Consider the following 15,200-nt stretch of genomic DNA (forward strand, 5'->3'; position numbering starts at 1 on the left):
TATGCATATGGTCTCACCTCTATCATGGAGTTGATGGCCTTGATATGGTGCTGGAAGTCACAGTGGAAGAGTTCCTCCTGAAGCCACTTGGCCACACAGGGAGCCATCTGAACTTTAAGCTGCTCCACATACTCATCGCGAGGAGAACCAAAGTTCCACTTTAGCGTCTACAACACAGGGGATAGATTTAACTCAGTTTATTCAAATTGCAAACGTGAACTACACTTCTGAATATTCACCACCAAGCACTTTTGCCCATAGATGCACACACACTAGGACTGACCACATTTAATTGACAGACATTGGAAATATTTATTTTAGGCACACAACACCCATCTGAGTTGCGCCTGTCTCAGCCAACTGAATAATCCATAGCACACCAAGACATGTGCTATTGAAATTGTATATGGTTATATTATTTAAGACAAAGGTGCAAATCTAATAAGTATATTATAAATGTGTTATCAGAATTGTATGGTTTACTATACTGAAAAAAATAAACAAACATTAAGATTCTATAGTTAGTTCATAAGGAAATCCGTCAATTAAAATGAATTAGGCTCTAATCTATGGATTTCACAACTGGGAATATAGATATGCATCTGGTCAGACACTTTAAAAACATTTTTAAAAAAAGGGCATCACAACGTAGCTCAGGATCTCGTCACGGTATCTCCGCATTCAGATTGCCATAGATGTTAGTTGACCACAGTTTATACCTGCCCATAACAAAACCCTACCGCGGAGCACTGATGTCATCACAAAGATGACATCAGCAAACCGCTCACCCACACAATGCCATACACGTGGCCTGTGGTTGTGAGGCCGGTTGGACTCACTACCAAATTTTCTAACGACGGAGGCGGCGGCGTAATGTAGAGAAATTAACATCCACTGGACATTCCTGCAGTCAGCATGCCAATTGCACATTCCCTTAAAATATCTGGGGCATTGTGTTGTGTGATAACTGCACATTTTAGAGTGGCTTTTTATTGCCCCAAGCACAAGGTGCACCTGTGTAATGATCGTGCTGTTTAATCAGCTTCTTGAAATGCCACACCGGTTAGGTCGATGGATTATCTTGGCAAAGGAATGCTCACCAACAGGGATTTAAACAAATTTGTGCACAATTTGAGAAATAAGCTCATGAAACCAAGACTTTACATGTTACGTTTATATTTTTGTACAGTATTAACATTAATGCCCAGCATTCACTTTCATTTAAAGGCACTCAGCGATATGACGTAGATGCAGAAAGTAGACAGCATAGTGGGCATGATGATCAACTTCTGCTGTTTTGGTGCCCTGGCTAACCAAGCTGTGAATGACAGAGCGAATTCTTGCATCTCACTCATCTCAACATCTGTGGTGCTGCTCGTGGCAACTTCCTTTTGCTGAACCAACCAGATTTTTTTTGTAGACTACACACACAAATTAGCCTAATTGTAGCCTAACACTTACCTACCGGTAGTTGTTTATAAGGCCTACTTAAGACAAAATGTCTAAAGGTCTGCAGTACGGCAGCATTTCATTGATGTAAAGGATGACACCAAATAAAATGGAACAAACTGTAAACAGCGGTTTGCATACAATAGTTTGATAACGAATATGACAAACCAATTGAACATTAAGTTAACAAGAAAAATAAAAAAAGGCTCTTGATCTTTGGCTCCCTCGAGTCATTTGTGTCTTAATTATTTCACAAAACAAGCTCAGTACATATAGTTTATTAAAAACAGGGTGTGTCTCTGGAAAATGTAAAAAAAATTGACCATATCGATTGGTTGAAAGAACAGACGACTCTCGGTCAACCAAGATCTTTTTTGGGGTCGGGGACAGCTCTATTACATACACACCTTCAAGCTCTTCTCGTCTTTGACACGTAGATCCTTGCCGTTGGGCACCATGGTGAAGATGGGACCAGACTTGTCCTCCTCTTCTTTACCCTTCTTCCCAACAGCAGCCTAGAGGTGGGGGATATAGGTTCAAAGGAGCATCAAAGCAGGGCGATGGGGGACTGGAAACTGACCCTTAAAGGAATTTGGGGGGGTGAGAACAGTTGACTAATAGGCAAGAATGCACCAAATAAGCACAGTTGTGTGTCCACCTCTAACAATGTGTGCCTGGAAAAAGAGATGATCGTGGAGATGTGTGCACGATTCCGTTAATGACAGTGTGTGTGCCATAAAAAGAAATCCATGTCCCTGTCGAAAAGAAACATGCATGTCATCAACAGTAGCAGATAGTACAGTACGAGTACCCTTACAAGTGCATTTCCTTTCAGGCAGAGGCCTGAGGTACCTGCTGTTTACAGTTATTCCCCCTGGCTGAGTCTTTAGCTTGACTGGCACTAGGCTCCTTGTCCAGACTGATGTTAATGCTCCTGCGGAGCCAACGAGTGGCGTCCTCCACCAGCCACACAAAACATTAGGGTCGTGTTCATTTGGCATGAAATGGAACATAACTAATAAAATGGAGAGTACCTGGACTTGCAGTACAACAAAGGCTAGATTTGCTACAGCGTGCTCTAATAAACATTGTAAAGAAACCCCTCCATTCTGGATGACCACAGCTTTAAGTGACTGATTCTTCAAAAATAAATTGTTGATTAAAACTGCTATGATCAATATAAAACAAGCACACTGCCTAGGTGGCCATCATCCAAGGGAGAATTAAAGTGCAACTTTGGCATGTTCTAGCACCATGATCTAACTACCTGAGATATAATGTACAGTACATGTAACACAAATATGGCTATTGGTGACGCTCCTAAAATGGTGAACACGAGAACAGCTTTGACTCACTCACCTTTCCTTTGGCCGGTAGTGCCCCTGGCTTGGCTTTCTTTGGGTCGGCAATTGCATATTCTTCAAAGGGAGCCTGGGTTTTGCTCAAAGCTAAAGGGGATGCGAGGGAGAGAAACACGGCTTTAAAGAAGAGGCTTTTCGCACAAAAAAACTTGCAATTTTGTTAGAGATGCCTATGGGTCAGTACAAGTGGAGTTGTTTTGCTTTTAGTGTTAGCTATATTTGAGGTCCGGATTGAAGGAAAGAAAGCTAATCAATTTCTACTTATTGCTCAGTGATGGCCAACATCAAGGCTCGAGGGCCACATTAGTACTTCAAAATGAAACACTAAGGCAGCATAAAGAACACTAAACAGTCACGTAATTCACCACGACCTCATTCCGTCCGCCTTTGGCCCCTCCCTGGATTATATAATTCCTTTAGTGCTGTATGTGAACCCACCTGCAAGGGCTTTGGCTGGGTGGACGCTGGATACAGGCTTGGTGGGGGCAGCTTTAGCAGGACCAGCTGATTTAGCAGGCATCACATCCCTGGCCTTGTCCAGCATGGCCACCACCTGGTCCTTAGAGGCAGGCTAGACAAGAAATGTATTAATCATCAATTAACTTCAAGACCGTGTTAATTGCAAGCACATTGGGAGTGGATTTAAAGATACAGGTAACTGCCAAAATAAAGAAGACACCAACATTGTCTTGATAGGTTGTTGTGCCACCACAAGCCACCAGAATAGCATCAATGCGCCTTGGCTTAGATTCTACAAGTGTCAATCTCCATGAGAAATTCCATAATTTGGTGTTTTGTTGATGGAAAAAGCCTTTTTAAAAGTCGAGTGATATGGCCTAAAATTTGATTAAAATCTAAATGATTTATGTGATTCAGAATATACAGTATCATTCAAGAGTTAATTTTTTTACTATTTTCTACATTATAGAATAGTGAAGACATCAAAACTATGAACACATATGGAATCATGTAGTAACCAAAAAAATGTAACATTAAAATATATTTTCTATTTGAGATTCTTCAAAGTAGCCACCTTTTGCATTGATGAAAGCTTGGCATTCTCTCAACCAGCTTCACCTGGCATGTTTTTCCAACAGTCTTGAAGAAGTTGCCACATATGCTGAGCACTTGTTGGCTGCTTTTCCTTCACTCAACTCAACCCAATTGAGATGGTTTGGAATGAGTTCAGGTGATCGTAGAGGCCAGGTCATCTGATGCAGCACTTCATCACTCCTTGGTAAAATAGCCCTTACACAGCCTGGAGGTGTGTTGGGTTATTGTCCTGTTGAAAAACAAATGATCGTCCCACTAAGCGCAAACAAGATGGGACGGTGTATCGCTGCAGAATGGTGTGGTAGCCATGATGGTTAAGTGTGCCTTGAATTCTAAATAAATCACAATGTCACCAGCAAAACACCGCCACACCATCACACCTCCATTCTTCACAGTGGGAACCACACGTGCGGAGATCATCCGTTCACTAAACTGAGTCTCAAAGACACGGCAGTTGGAACCAAAAATCTCACATTTGGTCTCCAACCAAAGGACAGCTTTCCACCGGTCTAATGTCCATTGCTCGTGTTTCTTGGCCCAAGCAAGTCTCCTCTTCTTATTGGTGTCCTTTAGTAGAAATTTGTTTGCAGCAATTTGACCATGAAGGCCTGATTCACGCAGTCCCCTCTGAACAGCTGATGTTGAGAGGTGTCTTACTTAAGCCCTGTGAAACACTTATTTGGGCTGCAATTTGAGGCTGGTAACTAATGAACTTATCCACTGCAGCACAGGTAACACTGGGTTTTCCTTTCCTGTGGCAGTCCTCATGAGAGCCAGTTTCATCATCGCGCTTGGTTTTTGCAATTGCACTTGAAGAAACTTAAAAAGTACTTGATATTTTCCAGATTAACTGACCTTCATTTCTCTTTGCTTATTTGAGCTGCTCTTGCCATAATATGGACTTGGTCTTGTACCAAATCGGGCCATCTTCAGTATACCACCCCTACCTAACTGATTAGCTCCAACGCATTAAGGAAGGAAATGCCACAAATTAACTTTAAGGCACACCTGTTAATTGAAATGCATTCCAGGTGACTATGTCATGAATCTGTTTGATAGAAGGTCAAGAGTGTGCAAAGCAGTCGTCAACGGTGGCTACTTTGAAGAATCTCAAAAACAAATATATTTATTTGGTTACCACATGATTCCATGTGTCATTTCATAGTTGTCTTCACTATTATTCTACAATGTAGAAAATATAACATGAGAACAAGCAGACAAATGCCCATAAAAAAATTATCCTTGATTCTTGCGATACAGGTATTTGGAATATCGCGTAAAAACACATGAAATGTGAAATGCTTACAAGCCCCTAACCAAAAATGCAGTTAAACATTTAAAAATAGGAATAAGAAATAAAAAAAAGTTACAAGTAATTAAAGAGCAGCAGAAAAATGTAAATCACGAGACTATATGCAGGGTACCGCTACAGAGTCCATGTGCGAGGGCACCGGTTAGTCGAGGTAATTGAGGTAATATGTACATGTAGTGTGGCAAAGAAGGGGGTCGAGTGATAAATGGCAGATATGTGAGGGCAGAACTAATAAACGGGCTCTGCCCGATCACTAAAATGGCCACCCCGATCAGAACTACAGATCACAAAATGGCCGACTGCCAAAACTACAATTCCCAGAAGCAAGGGGAACCCTCAGAAGGTGGAGCCGACCCACAGATAAAAGGTCAAGAAAAACCAGGAAGAGGGAGAGAGAGCGGGAAGGATCTATGAACCATAGAGAGAGAGACATTCTACATTGGCTGGATTTACCGTGTACGAGCTGGACTGTTTTGGACTTACCTGTTGGCGTTTAGACCTGGACCTACCGAGAACCAGATTTGTGTACCGAACCCTGCTATCCTTGACCTTACCTGCGGCCTGGGTGGACCAGGACAGAGAAACAAACACACAGGTACTGTCATGTTCGAAAGAACTTTAATTCTGGGCTGACTTTGGTGACAGTTTCTCACTTAATTTGTGACAAACGCTCCTAGCTTTGAAGAGGTTTGCCACAGTAGGTAGAGTTAAAGTGACTATGCATAGATAACAGAGTAGCAGCAGTGTAAAAGAGGGGGGAGGCAATGTAAATAGTCTGGGTAGACATTTGATTAGATGTTCAGGAGTCTTTTGGCGTGGGCGTAAAAGCTGTTGAGAAGCCGCTTGGACCTAGACGTGGCGCTCTTGTACCGCTTGCCATGCAGTAGCAGAGAGACCAGTCTATGACTAGGGTGGCTGCAGTCTTTGGTTATTTTTAGGGCCTTCCTCTGACACCACCTGGTATAGAGGTCCTGGATGGCAGGAAGCTTGGCCCCAGTGATGTACTGGGCTGTACGCACTACCCTCTAATGCCTTGCGGTCGGAGGACGAGCAGTGGCCATACAAGGCAGTGATGCAACCAGTCAGGATGCTTTCGATGGTTTAGCTGTAGAACCTTGAGGATCCATGCCAAAAAAAAAAATCAGTCTCCTGAGGGGGAATAGGTTGTTGTGCCCTCTTCACGACTGTCTTGGTGTACTTGGACCACGTTAGTTTGTTGGTGATGTGGAGACCAAAGAACTTGAAGCTCTCAACCTGATCTACTACTGCCCTGTCGATGAGAATGGGGGCGTGCTCGGTCCTCTTTTTCCTGTAGTCCACGATCATCTCCTTTGTCTTGATCACACTGAGGGAGACGTTGTCCTGGCACCCCACGGCCAGGTCAGACCTCCTCCCTATAGGCTGTTTCGTCATTGATCAGGCCTACCACTGTTGTGTCATCGGCAAACTTGGTGTTGGAGTCGTGCCTGGCCATGCAGTCATGAGTGAACAGGGAGTACAGAAGGGGACTGAGCACACACCCAAGGGGCCCGTGTTGAGGATCAGCGTGGCAGATGTGTTACCTACCCTTACCACCTGGGGGCAGCCCATCAGGAAGTTCAGGATCCAGTTGCAGAGGGAGGTGTTTAGTCCCAGGGTCCTTAGCTTAGTGATGAGCTTTGAGGGCACTATGGTGTTGAACGCTGAGCTGTAGTCAATGAATAACACTCACATACAGCGGGGAGAACAAGTATTTGATACACTGATGATTTTGCAGGTTTTCCTACTTACAAAGCATGTAGAGGTCTGTCATCTTTATCATAGGTACACTTCAACTGTGAGAAACGGAATCTAAAAAAAAAAATCATACAATGTGATTTTCTGATTTAAGTAATTCATTTGCATTTTATTGCATGACATAGGTATTTGATCACCTACCACCCAGTAAGAATTCCGGCTCTCACAGACCTGTTAGTTTTTCTTTAAGAAGCCCTCCTGTTCTCCACACATCACCTGTATTAACTGCACCTGTTTGAACTCATTACCTGTATAAAAGACACCTGTCCACACACTCAATCAAACAGACTCCAACCTCTCCACAAATGGCCAAGACCAGAGAGCTGTGTAAGGACATCAGGGATAAAATTGTAGACCTGCACAAGGCTGGGATGGGCTACAGGACAATAAACAAGCAGCTTGGTGAGAAGGCAACAACTGTTGGCGCAATTATTAGAAAATGGAATGAGTTCAAGATGACGGTCAATCACCCTCGGTCTGGGGCTCCATGCAAGATCTCACCTCATGGGGCATCAATCATCATGAGGAAGGTGAGGGATCAGCCCAGAACTACACGGCAGGACCTGGTCAATGACCCGAATAGAGCTGGGACCAGTCTCAAAGAAAACCATTAGTAACACTATGCCGTCATGGATTAAAATCCTGCAGCGCACGCAAGGTCCCCCTGCTCAAGCCAGCGCATGTCCAGGCCCGTCTGAAGTTTGCCAATGATCATCTGGATGATCCAGAGGAGGAATGGGAGAAGGTCATGTGGTCTGATTAGACCAAAAAGCTCTATTTTTGTCTCAACTCCAGTCGCTGTGTTTGGAGGAAGAAGAAGGATGAGTACAACCCCAAGAACACCATCCCAACTGTGAAGCATGGAGGTGGAAACATCATTCTTTGGGGATGCTTGTCTGCAAAGGGGACAAGACGACTGCACCGTATTGAGGGGAGGATGGATGGGGCCATGTATCGCGAGATCTTGGCCAACAACCTCCTTCCCTCAGTAAGAGCATTGAAGATGGGTCGTGGCTGGGTCTTCCAGCATGACAATGACCCGAAACACACAGCCAGGTCAACTAAGGATTGGCTCCGTAAGAAGCATCTCAAGGTCCTGGAGTGGCCTAGCCAGTCTCCAGACCTGAACCCAATAGAAATTCTTTGGAGGGAGCTGAAAGTCCGTATTGCCCAGCAACAGCCCCGAAACCTGAAGGATCTGGAGAAGATCTGTATGGAGGAGTGAGGCAAAATTCCTGCTCCAGTGTGTGCAAACCTGGTCAAGAACTACAGGAAACGTATGATCTCTGTAATTGCAAACAAAGGTTTCTGTATCAAATATTAAGTTCTGCTTTTCTGATGTATCAAATACTTATGTCATGCAATAAAATGTATGAATTTTAAGTAAATAATTTGCAATGTGATTTTCTGGATTCAACTCACAGTTGAAGTGTACCTCTGATAAAAATTACAGACCTCTACATGCTTTGTAAGTAGGAAAACATGCAAAATCAGTGTATCAAATACTTGTTCTCCCCACTGTAGGTGTTCCTTTTGACCAGCTGTGAAAGGGCAGTGTGGAGTAAAATAGAGATTGCATCATCTGTGGATCTGTTAAGGCGGTATGCAAATTGGAGTGGGTCTAGTGTTTCTGGGATAATAGTGTTGATGTGAGCCATGAACAGCCTTTCAAAGCACTTCATGGCTAGACGTGAGTGCTACGGGTCACAAAGCATCCTTCACTCATGCTGCCAAACATACCCACGTAAAACTGACCATCCTACCAATCCTCAACTTTGGCGATTTTATTTATAAAATAGCCTCCAACACTACTCAACAAATTGGATGCAGTCTATCACAGTGCCATCCATTTTGTCAACAAAGCCCCATATACTACCCACCACTGTGACCTGTACACTCTCATTGGCTGGCGTTCGATTTATACTCGTCACCAACCCACTGGCTCCAGGTCATCTACAAGTCTTTGCTAGGTAAAGCCCTGCCTTATGTCAGCTCACTGGTCACCATAGCAGCAACCACCCGTAGCACGCACTCCAGCAGGTATATCTCACTGGTCACCCCCAAAGCCAATTCCTCCTTTGGCCGCCTTTCCTTCCAGTTCTCCGCTACCAATGACTGGAACGAACTGCAAAAATCACTGAAGCTGGAGACATATCTCCCTCACTAGCTTTAAGCACCAGCTGTCAGAGCAGCTCATAGATCACTGCACCTGTACATAGCCCATCCAACTACCTCACCCCCATACTGTATTTATTTATCTTGCTCCTTGTCACCCCAGTATCTCTACTTGCACATTCATCGTCTGCACATCTATCACTCGTGTTTAATTGGTATATTGTAATTACTTCGCCACCATGGCCTACTTTTTGCCTTACCTCATTTGCACACACACATGGAATAAACATACAGTAGAAAGTGTGTAACTGTTGTTGTACATGTCAAACTGCTTTTCTTTATCTTGGCCAGGTCGCCGTTGTTAATGAGAACTTGTTCTCAACTAAAAAAAACATACAATATTTAGGCAGGTTACCTTCGTGTTCTTGGGCACATGCACTATGGTGGTCTGCTTGAAACATGTTGGCTTTACAGACTCGGATAGGGAGAGGTTGAAAATGTCAGTGAAGACACTTGCCAGTTAGTCAGCCCATGTGCACAGTACACTTCCTGGTAACCCGTCTGGCCCTGCGGCCTTGTGAATGGTAACCTGTTCAAATGTCTTACGTCGGCTGTGGAGAGCGTGATCAGTCTTCCGGAACAGCTGGTGCCCTCATGCACGTTTTAGTGTTATTTGCCTCAAAGCGAGCATAGAAGTACTTTAGCGCATCTGGTAGGCTTGTGTCACTGGGCAGCTCTCAGCTGTGCTTCCCTTTGTAGTCTAATGGTTTGCAAGCCCTGCCACATCCGACAAGCGTCGGAGCCGGTGTAGTACGATTCTTAACATCTTACATCTAGATGTTCCGCTAGCGGAACGCCTCGCCAATATCCAATGATGTGGCATGGCGCGAATTACAAACTCCTCAAAAATCCCAAAACTTCCATTTTTCAAACATATGACTATTTTACACCATTTTAAAGACAAGACTCTCGTTAATCTAACCACATTGTCCGATTTCTAAAAGGCTTTACAATGAAAGCAAAACATTAGATTATGTCAGCAGAGTACCCAGCCAGAAATAATCAGACACCCATTTTTCAAGCTAGCATATATGTCACAAAAAACAAAACCACAGCTAAATGCAGCACTAACCTTTGATGATCTTCATCAGATGACACTCCTAGGACATTATGTTATACAATACATGCATGTTTTGTTCAATCAAGTTCATATTTATATCAAAAACCAGCTTTTTACATTAGTATGTGACGTTCAGAAAAAGCATACCCCCCGCAAACTTCCGGGGAATTTACTAACAATTTACTAAATTACTCACGATAAACATTCACAAAAAACATAATTATTTTAAGAATTATAGATACAGAACTCCTTTATGCAATCGCGGTGTCCGATTTTAAAACAGCTTTTCGGTGAAAGCACATTTTGCAATATTCTGAGTAGATAGCCCAGCCATCACAGGCTAGCTATTTTGACACCCACCAAGTTTGGCCCTCACCAAACTCAGATTTACTATAAGAAAAATTGGATTACCTTTGCTGTTATTCGTCAGAATGCACTCCCAGGACTTCTACTTCACACCCAATGTTGTTTTGGTTCCAAATAATCCATAGTTACATCCAAATAGCGGCGTTTTGTTCTTGCGTTCAAGACACTATCCGAAGGGTGACGCGCCGGCGCATAGCGTGATAAAATTTCAAAATATTCCATTACCGTACTTCTAAGCATGTCAAACGCTGTTTAAAATCAATTTTTATGCGATTTTTCTCGTAAAATAGCGATAATATTCCGACCGGGAGACGTTGTTTTTGTTCAAAGACTTAAAGAAGAAAATGGTGTCTTCACGTGCACGCCCGTCTCATTGTTCTCAGATCGACCACTATCCAAATGCGCTACTGTTTTTCGCCAAGGGACTGCAGAGTCATCATTCCCCGTTCTGGCGCCTTCTGAGAGCCTTAGAAAATGTCACGTTACAGCAGAGATCCTCTGTTTTCGATAAAGAGGCTATAGAAGGCCAAGAAATGGTCAGAGAGGGCGCTTCCTGTATGGAATCTTCTCAGGTTTTGGCCTGCCATATGAGTTCTGTTATACTCACAGACACCATTCAAACAGTTTGAGAAATTTTAGGGTGTTTTCTATCCAAATCAAACAATTATATGCATATTCTAGTTTCTGGGCAGGAGTAATAACCAGATTAAATCGGGTACGTTTTTTATCCGGCCGTGAAAATACTGCCCCCTATCCTAAACAGGTTAAGAATGGAAACCACTGTTCTTGGGGACATTCAATGCTGCAAACATTTTTTGCTACCCTCCCCCAGATCTGTGCCTTGAAAATATCCAGTCTCGAAGCTCTACAGACAATTCCTTCGACCTAATGGCTTGGTTTTTGCTCTGACATGCACTGTCAACTGTGGGACCCTATATAAAAAGGCGTGCCTTTCCAAATCCTGTCCAATCAATTGAATTTACCACAGATGGACTCCAAACAAGTTGTAAAAACATCAAGGATGATCAATGGAAACAGGATGCACCTGATCTCAATTTTCAATAAGGTATTTATTTTATTTGCAATATTGTCTAAAATCCTGTTTTCGCTTTGTCATTATGGGGTAGTGTGTGTAAAAAGCAATTTATTCAATTTTAGAGTAAGTGAAGGGGTCTGAATACTTTCCAAATGCACTGTACATACAGTAGAATAAAAACAAGACATGCAGTTGCTCTCCTTAGTCCCCTACCTTCAGTTTGCCTGTGGCCTTGTTCATCTTGTCGAAGCCCAGGTGCATCATGAAGACAGGCAGGACATCCTGGGCTCGCTTCCTTACGTCAACGTTGCGGTCCTCCAGGCAGCCCAACAGGGGGGGTACACACAGCATGAGATCGGAGGGCACTGAGCGCATGGTGGGCAGATGCACTGCCAGCCAGCCAAGTAACTGAGGGAGGAAGGAGCGGGAGATTAAATCAGGTGTCACTCACGCTTTTTTAACTGGCTGTTTTAGAGGGCACCTCTGACCATTCACTTTGAAATGACCTGCTGCAAATAAGAAATACAGGGCAACAAATGTAACAGCTGTATTACTGACATAATGATAATGTGTACTAAAATCTTCAAATCACAAACCCTATCCATAACACCCCCCCACACACACCTCCTGTCTAAGGAAAGGATTCTCCCTCTTCAGCTCTTCAGACAGCTCTTCTCCTTCCAGCCACACCTTCATACCCGTCTGCTCCACCCAGGAGTTCAGGGTGGCCATGCCCGCAGCACGCACTGTGTTCTGGGGAAAGACAATGAGAAGTGTGGGTTTGACCATACGTGTGTGCGCGTTTCAGTCTGATAGAGAGAAGGGGTGTTTGTGACGTGTGTACCTTAATATCCCCCAGCACAGTGATGACTGGTATGCCCAGGGTCTTGACATGCTGTTTGAGGGCAGGGCCCATGGCAATGGCCATCTGCTGCATAATCGACAGGGTCTGCTGGACCTGAAACAGAAAGACGCACACACACACACGCAGAATCATTTAACTGGTCACATGATGATCCCGTCAAGGCAGTAATGACGAAGCACGGATTATTATTTTTTAAATTCATGTGTCAATTCTGGAGACACGGAAATGACAGTCCCAGCAGTACTCCTCCCCCACACACACACACGTCTGACATGCAATTTATACTGGTGAGATTAATGATCATCCGCAGCACCCACCAATGTAAAGTCACAGCACATTGCACAACAAGATTCTCCTGGAGAATCAGAGAAGGGAAACTGACATGTGGTCAGACTGCTCTAAACTCTAATTCACATTTAGGCCTAAGCGACGGTACGGTAGTCGTCCCGCATCTCTGCAATGTAAACCTTAAACACTCCCATTTAGAGAAACACTCAGGATGTAACACTCACCAGGATCTTGTTGGAGTCACTGAGGCGTCCCTTCAGTGTGATGGGTAGGTCTCCCACGCTGGGCTTGATGAACTTGGCCTCAGAGAGCACTGCAGCCACCTCATTCAAACCCTCCTTACGGATTTTCCAGTTCTTATCGCCCACCTTCGATACCATGTCCTCTGTGATCTTATCACTACAGAGAAACAGAACATGTCAGAAGAGCCATTTCTTTGACCGTGATGAAATGCACCCAGTTCTTTCAGTTCTCATCTAAGAACTGATCTGACAAGATTGGATTTGTGAAAGCAACAGTATAAATGCCACCACATTACTTTAACCTTAGAACAATGGCTGCCTGAAGGACAATACCTCTGACAGTCTTGGTATCATTCTACCCGGGGCTTTTTATTATTATTTTTTATTTAAATGTTTGCTTAACAGAAGAAAAAAAACTCAGGTGCACCACCTAATTTTAGATGGGGCATCTGGTGTGACGCTAACCCATACAGTTAAATAAATGGTGCTACTCATGCACTCACAGAAGCAGCTATTGCAAAGCTAGAGAAGTTCTTTAGTACAGTGTTTCCCAACCCTCTTATCAGGGACCACCAGATGTTACACATTTTTGTTGCAGCCTTACACTGGCCCACCTGATTCAATTAGTCTACTAATGATCAACCCCTTGACTAATTGAAATTGGATGTGCCAGTTTAGGGCTAAAACAAAAAGTTCTGGTGGTCCCCAAGGATAAGGTTGGAAATACTGCTCTAGTACATCGATGTGCTAACCTGATGTCAGTGCGAGGCAGGAGGTCCATGATGTCACCTGCACCCCCCTCTTCCTTGGCCTCTTCTCCCTCCTCCTGCCCCCCTGTCCTTTTGATGGAGCCTCTAGTTGGGGCAGGGGGAGTCTGGCCCTGCATCTGTGACGCAGCAGAACCAAGATGAGTCAATCACAGAGCCAATATGGAAACTAAGTTACGCCTGGAAACAGTGTAAAATAAACAAGTAGGCATTCTTGCACTGATAATATCTCATGTGAAATTATTGTAGGCATTTAAGAGGCTATAATTCAATTTCACAACAACAAAAGTATTTGATAGAAAAGGCACATTATTTGGTAGATACATGTAAGGATAGATACAACATACCAGGTACTCCAAGTGTCAAGTAAGCTAGAGATATTTATGAAGATGTCAACTAAAATACTACCTTCTCAAACTCTGCGTCAATTTGAGCGAGCAGTGCTGCCTTCTCGTCCTCAAAGAACATACGCAGTGAGGCGCCCATGTACAGGTACATCACCCCCAGCAGAGAGATGGCTGCTGCTCGTATAGCCTGTGAAAAGTTAAAAAGGCAGTCATTTGTTTCACCGTTTTTAAATATCTTAATTGTGAACCAATTCATCTACCAGAGAGCTCTATAAGATCAAGGAATGAGGACCCAAAAATGTCAATCTAAGGAAACGTTAAAGTAAAAATGTTTTGAACAATAATCCATACAAACTGACTGACTGCTTCCAAATAGCAGCAGACAAATAAAGCAAGACAGACTCAACAAATAGAAATCAGCAGTAACACTCACAGGATTGGAGACACCCAAAGCAGTCTTGACGTGGTTGATAAAAGCTTTCACATTGATTCTGGAAAAGGAGAGGAGGACATGCTTGATTGATTCAATACCATGAATGAGACAAGAAAGCACTGACAACACTCCAATGGAATATAAGACCTGAGTGATAACTTACCCTGTGAAGCCAAATTCCTTCATGGCATTGGCCAGCCAGTTCAGTGTCTCAGCTTGGTTTTTCGGGTTCTTCTGGGCAAAGGCCAATGACACAACCTGGAGTAGAGGTCGACCGAATAATCAGGACAGATTTCAAGTTCATAACAGACTTTTTGGACGCCGATTACAATGCAATCCACGAGGAAACTGCATGGCAGGCTGACCACCTGTTACACAAGTGCAGCGTCAAAGGGAGCTTGTGGCTGCAAGGAGCCATGGTAAGTTGCTAGCTAGCATTAAACGTATCTTATCAATCACCACAGTCACTAGTTAACTACACATGGTTGATGATATTACTAGGTTAACTAGCTTGTCCTGCGTTGCATATAATCAAAGCGTTGACTGTTAATTTATCATAGAATCAAAGCCTACTTCAACGTCGCCAAACAGGTGAGGATTTAACAAAAGCGCATTCGCAAAAAAAGCATAATCATTGCACAAATGTACCTAACCATAAACAATGCCTTCT

The 15,200-nt window shown here is 43.5% G+C and overlaps 1 protein-coding gene across 1 annotated transcript in view; it reads right to left on the reverse strand.

Moving 5' to 3' along the window:
* LOC115167616 (cytoskeleton-associated protein 5) overlaps nt 1-15,200 on the reverse strand; it is an 81,407-nt gene that overhangs the window by 33,968 nt on the left and 32,239 nt on the right. Inside the window, exons 17-28 of the mRNA XM_029722205.1 lie at nt 14,694-14,788; nt 14,531-14,588; nt 14,159-14,284; nt 13,736-13,869; nt 12,966-13,140; nt 12,433-12,546; nt 12,213-12,341; nt 11,802-11,996; nt 3,249-3,381; nt 2,809-2,897; nt 1,857-1,964; nt 18-167 (exon numbers count right to left, since the gene is read on the reverse strand). Of these exons, the coding sequence (XP_029578065.1) occupies nt 18-167; nt 1,857-1,964; nt 2,809-2,897; nt 3,249-3,381; nt 11,802-11,996; nt 12,213-12,341; nt 12,433-12,546; nt 12,966-13,140; nt 13,736-13,869; nt 14,159-14,284; nt 14,531-14,588; nt 14,694-14,788 (1,506 nt within the window). The remainder of the gene's footprint in view (nt 1-17; nt 168-1,856; nt 1,965-2,808; nt 2,898-3,248; nt 3,382-11,801; nt 11,997-12,212; nt 12,342-12,432; nt 12,547-12,965; nt 13,141-13,735; nt 13,870-14,158; nt 14,285-14,530; nt 14,589-14,693; nt 14,789-15,200) is intronic.

This window comes from Salmo trutta, chromosome 29 (genome assembly GCF_901001165.1).
Source record: "Salmo trutta chromosome 29, fSalTru1.1, whole genome shotgun sequence".
NCBI lineage: Eukaryota > Metazoa > Chordata > Actinopteri > Salmoniformes > Salmonidae > Salmo > Salmo trutta.